Source organism: Sander vitreus, chromosome 5 (genome assembly GCF_031162955.1).
Source record: "Sander vitreus isolate 19-12246 chromosome 5, sanVit1, whole genome shotgun sequence".
NCBI classification, from domain to species: Eukaryota; Metazoa; Chordata; class Actinopteri; order Perciformes; family Percidae; genus Sander; species Sander vitreus.
The window spans coordinates 30282540-30288542 of NC_135859.1; the positions used below are offsets into that span (position 1 = coordinate 30282540).

The window sequence follows — 6003 nt, forward strand, 5'->3', positions numbered from 1 at the left end:
CTTTTGAAAAATTCCTCCTATGTACATTAACCTAAACTGCCCAAATAGAAACAGATTTACATTTACGTTTCTTTAATATCCGAAGATATGACTATAATTTTCCTTTTGCACCATCTTCCATCATGACTCTAGGGATACTACATGTAAGAGATAGGCTACTACATGTATTATGTTCATTAGGTATCAGCCCTGACCATAAGCTGTTTGTGAAATGTATCACATACTTACCACAGAAAAAACTACCACAGCTTTATCAATTGTTGCACATTATATCGACAAACACCAATGGTGCACTTGTCTTAATAAATATTGTACAACACACTGTACCATATGAATGTACTGCATATTAAAAAAGAATGAATATGTGACGTTAAACTCATAGTATCCTCCTTAGATACAATAACATAAAACTTTAATGATCCCAGAGGAAATATGCATAATTATAGGATTTGTACAGATAAAATATAGGACAAATGGGAACATTGCAGATTAGGGCCATATATAATTTAAGAATATGTAATACATTTGCAGTACAATATGTAAATGAGTATTATGGGGAAGATATTGCTTACAGCATTAATTGGAGTTTGTATATGCAGGATATATAGAGACACACAATCAATTAGTGAATAATACAATATATATTATTGTATTATGCACTAATATATATATATATATATATATCACTAAATTATTTATGTTTATATATATATATAAACATAAATAATTTAGTGATTTGTCTTATTTGTCATAATTGTCTTTTTTTATTTTCTGAATCAATCACAACTCTGCAACACGTCAATCGACGTCACGCACTGAACTCTACGTCACCCGGAAGAGAGGAGTGTGGGTGTGTGTGTGTGGGGGGGGATTGTTTACATTTTCTGTAGCCCGTAAAAATGAATCCACCGATGATCAACTCGACCAGCTCCGTTTCAACGACCAAAAGTAAGAATTGTTTAAGCAACCGACATGTTTTGTTTGTTGTTTACAGCCAGCAGAGAGTCAACATTAGACAAACATTCATGTAGCTATGTTAGCTAGGTAACTGCTAGCCGCTAACCTTAGCTGTGTTTGTTACAGAGAGCAGAACTAGCTGTTTTAGTTTAGATTTACTCCGTTATTAAGCTGTTGAACCATTCGTTGCTAGTTGTCCTGCTCGCCGTCTGTGTTATAAGGCTATTATTATTCTGCATGTATCTGAATTAGCGTGCTGGCTAACTCAACTTTGCACCTAGTAGCTGTGTCGGCTAACAGCTTGCTATCTGGCTAATTAGCAAGCATAAGTAATGTGAGGATATGATCTTTGCTAAAGATGGACATGGATTTAAATATCTAACATAACCGGGTTTATAGCACAGTCCATGACTATGTCATGTTATTGAAGCCAGTTGATACATTTGTAGATACGCTTAGAGCTTTACATGCCATGCACACTGTGTTATGATAGCAATTAAATATCTTAGTTACTTAGCCTTTACTTTATTTAATTGCATATTTAGGTGTCATGATAAGGATATTAAAGGTAAAAAAAACTACCACTCTACTGTTAAAACTAAGCTGCCAAGTACGTCGACCAGTCTTTACCTAAACTGATTTTGCAGATTATTTTCACCTTATTTGAATGTTTTTTCATTTCTTACTAGTGAGATTAGTAAAACGCTAATGTGCAGTATGGGGAACGTAAAGTGTCAATGAGAAGGTTCCAGAGTAAGGCCAAGCAAAATAACAATTATTGTCATTAAACTCAGGTACAATAACATTTTGCATTGCTTCTCTCGATGAACTTAAAATATAACAAATTAATAAAAGCAGTACCATGAAGAAAAAAAACAGCAGTAATGACAGCTTAATGTTTAAAAAGTGACGCCTGTGCAAGTACAACTTTAAAAATAAATAAAAGGATTGAGTCATAGTTACATTTTCTGGTTATTTCACTCAATTGAAGATCACATAGCCTAGTTAAAGATGTAGAGAATATTGCCTGCTGGTTGTATGTCTAGTAGGTACTCTGCTGTGGAGGCAACCTTTTGTACATTTCAGACTGTGATGTCCACTCAGTTTATCAGCTAAAACCAATGCTGTTTTAGAGAGGTGTTTTAGTATGGCATCACACTAGAAGGTGTTTCTAATACTTTTCACCCCTTTCATATCAGTGAGGATGCATTCATTATTTAGGAAGTGACACCTCTCAGTATATCACAATATAGTTCAACAGCACCACAAACTGCAGCCTACACAATGGCCATACAGTTGAATCAGCACCTCTCTTTAACAAAAACTAAACATGGAAATAACCGTCTTGAAGGTAGCATTTATTGCAGGGCTGTTTGATTTGGTGCAAAACTGAGTGTAGTTTTCTACCAGCGAAAAAGTAACAACGAAACACTGATTACTTTTTTCTCCATTTTGTTAAATGGACCACAGTTTGATCCTAATTGGAATAAATTGGATTCAGTTTGTGGTTTGGAGTCAGTATGTACTTCATACCATTAACATCATATGTGAAGTTATTCACTGTATTCAGCTGTGTTTCTGTATGTACAGGGAAACGAGAAGCTGAGCGCTCAATTAACTGGACAGTAGAGGAAACTCAGGTGCTGCTGTGTGCCTGGAGTGACGAGCGCATCCAGAAGAGTTTGGCAGAAAACCTTCGCAACCGCCATGTCTTCAAACACCTCTCAGCCCGCATGAGTGAAATGGGTTTCTCTCGGAGTCCACACCAGTGCCGTCTTCGGGTCAAAACTCTGAAGGCTAACTATGGGAGAGCCAGGCTACAGAGGAGCGTTGACAGCTCGCAGCCTTGCACTTTTAAATATTTTGCCGAGATGGATGCTGTGTTGGGTCGGAGGTCAGCGGGAGGGGAAGGAGGGCCCTATTTTGTTTCTCCAGAACGGACGGCAGAGCGTCACCTTGAATCCCTTGACAGGACAGGAAGTATCAAGCCAGATTTAAATTCTAATACAGAGATTAGTGGCCACAATTTTGGTTCTTTGGGGAGGACAGGAAGACAACATTTGAGCTCTTTAGAGGAGAGAGGAGGCCTTCAGTCTTGGCAGCTTGACTCTGAAGTCAAGTTGGAGGACAGAGAAGATTCAACAGATGAGTTTGAGTTCAGCGATACAGGATTCCCACAGCGACACCATGAAGTTTATCTGGAATCATCCATCCATCGTGAAATGAGTGGTATGTAGGAGCAAATATCATTTTAGAAGTGCACCTGTTTTTTCTGTGCATATCACGTTATTTAGGCCAAGAACCCCAAACCTGAAAGAGAGACGAGCAGGGACCCCCTACTACATATATTGTATAAAATTAAGTTGCATATTAAACGGGCCCTACAATAACATGTAGGGTGGCCTAAAGCCTTTGTACATACCTTTTTATGGTGCCCTACAATACTAAGCTACTATTTACATATTCATATATCATGTTTTAATGTCAAACATACATGTGGCAGGCACATACAAATAGGCTGACTTATCTTTGCTAATGTTATGTTGGATTCAGTGTATATTTTCAGACATGTTTTAATTGTTTTGGGGACAAATGTTCAAAAAAGTATTTTAACAGTAATTTGGCGCACCCCCCTGCAGTGACTCTGAGGACCCCCCTCTCTGGTCTAGATTTAAGATATTCAGTCACATATGATTACGATATTCCTGTCATCAGTAACTATCATAGCTGTACTGTTTCATATCCTGTGTCATAGGTACTCTAGTGGAAAACACCTTGAGCACTCCTTCTCCACATGTAGTACCACCTCCACCGGCTCCTCCCCCTCCTACCCAATCCACTGCCTCTCCTCTCCCTGCACCCCCAGATCCAAGCTCCAACACCCTCCCCACCTCTGGCCACCATCACGCCGAGTCCTCCTGCCTGGAACCCGCCCTCAAGCACCTGACAGAGTGCTTCCAGCGGCTGGTGTCTGAGACACGGGGCCTTCTGGTGCAGCTGGAGAGCCAGCGGCAGGAGCAGGCTCGCTGGCATCAGGACCTCCTGGCCCAGTGGCTGCAGAGGGAGGAGCGCCGGCAGAGAGAGACGGCTGAGAGAGACGAGAGGAGGGAGAAAGCTCGCATGGAGCATGAGATCAGAGTCCTGGAGCTCCTCACCAGTCTAGCCAGAGAACACGGTTGTAAATGTGGAGGCAGCCAGACTGTAGCGGAGGCACCAACTGGTCCCAATCATACCATGAACAAAGGCGGAAATTAGGATGCACTCACACCAAGGATCTCTTTTTACAGTGGAATGGTATTCAACCTCAGGTGGAACCAAATAACGGAACTGATAATGCAAACAGACACGTTCAGGACGGCTTAGTTTAGGCCTTAACCCTGAGTCATATGGAGGGAAATTTCAATTGAACCAAATTCAGGAAAAAAATCTCAAAATCCAAGAGTCTGTGTGTATAAAAAGATCATTGTTGACTGACAACAAGTTGTGCTCAGAAAGCTTAGAAGATGAAACTATAGTGTGAAGGAGAATTTGTTCTTCTCTGTTTTCTGTCATAACATACAGTGGACATAAAAAGTCCACACACCCCTGTTAAAATGCAAGGTTTTTGTGATGTAAAAGAATGAGACAAAGATAAATCAAGTCAGAACTTTTTCCACTTTTAATGTGACCTATAATGTGAACAATTCAATTGAAAAACAAACATAACAATCTTACAATAACCTGGTGGCTTAAGTGAGCACACCCTCGTATAACTAGGGATGTGGCTGTGTTCAGAATTAACCAATCACATTCAAACTCATTTTAAATAGAAGTCGTTACACACCTGCCATAATTTAAAGTGACTCTGATTAATCACAAATAAAGTTTAGCTGTTCTAGTAGGATTTTCCTGACTTTTTTTAGTTGCATCTCAGAGCAAATGCTATGGTCTACAGGGAGCTTCCAAAGCATCAGAGGGATCTCATTGTTGAAAGATATCAGTCAGGAAAAGGGTACAAAAGCATTTCCAAAGCATTAGATATACCATGGAACACAGTGAAGACAATCATCATCAAGTGGCGAAAATATGGCAGAGACATTACCAAGAACTGGATGTCCCTCCAAAATTGACGAGAAGAAAACTGGTCAGGGAGGCTTCCAAGAGGCCTACAGCAACATTAAAGGAGCTGCAGGAATTTCTGGCAAGTACTGGTTGTGTGCTACATGTAACAACAATCTCCCGTATTCTTCATATGAGTGGGCTATGGGGTAGGGTGGCAAGACGGAAGCCTTTTCTTACAAAGAAAAACACCCAAGCCCGGCTGAAGTTTGCAAAAACAAACATCAAGTCTCCCGAAAGCATGTGGGAAAATATGTTCTGGTCTGATGAAACCAAGGTTGAACTTTTTGGCCATAATTCCAAAAGGTATGTTTGGCGCTAAAACAACACTGCACATCACCCAAAGAACACCATACCCACAGTCAAGCATGGTGGTGGCAGCATCATGCTTTGGGGCTGTTTTTCTTCAGCTGGAACCGGGACCTTAGTCAAAGTGCAGGGAATTATGAACAGTTCCAAATATCAGGCAATTTTGGCACAAAACCTTCAGGCTTCCGTTAGAAAGCTGAAGAGGAAGCTCATCTTTCAGCACGACAACGACCCAAAGCACACATCCAAATCCACAAAAGCATGGCTTAACCTGAACAACGTTTTGGAATGGCCCAGCCAGAGCCCAGACCTGAATCCAATTGAACATCTGTGGTGTGATCTGAAGAGGGCTGTGCACAGGAGATGTCCTCACAATCTGACAGATTTGGAGCGCTTTTGCAAAGAAAAGTGGGCAAATATTGCCACGTCAAGATGTGTCATGCTAATAGACTACTACCCAAAAAGACTAATAAAGAGCGCTGTAATAAAATCAAAAGGTGCTTCAACAAAGTATTAGTTTAAGGGTGTGCACACCTATGCATCCAGGTTATTGTAAGTTTTTATTTTTTTATTTTCCCCCCTCAAAGATTTCAGTTTTTTCAATTAAATTGTTCACGTTATAGGTCACATTAAAGGTGG

General features: G+C 40.2%; 1 protein-coding gene across 1 annotated transcript; it reads left to right on the forward strand.

Annotated features, from left to right (window-relative positions):
- Positions 1 to 836: 836 nt before the first annotated feature.
- LOC144518633 (uncharacterized) lies at positions 837 to 5596 on the forward strand. Its single transcript, XM_078251442.1, has 3 exons — positions 837 to 948; positions 2548 to 3186; positions 3713 to 5596. The coding sequence occupies exons 1-3, from the start codon at positions 900 to 902 to the stop codon at positions 4210 to 4212; spliced, it is 1188 nt and encodes a 395-aa protein (XP_078107568.1). The 5' UTR covers positions 837 to 899; the 3' UTR covers positions 4213 to 5596.
- The last annotated feature ends 407 nt before the right edge of the window (positions 5597 to 6003 follow it).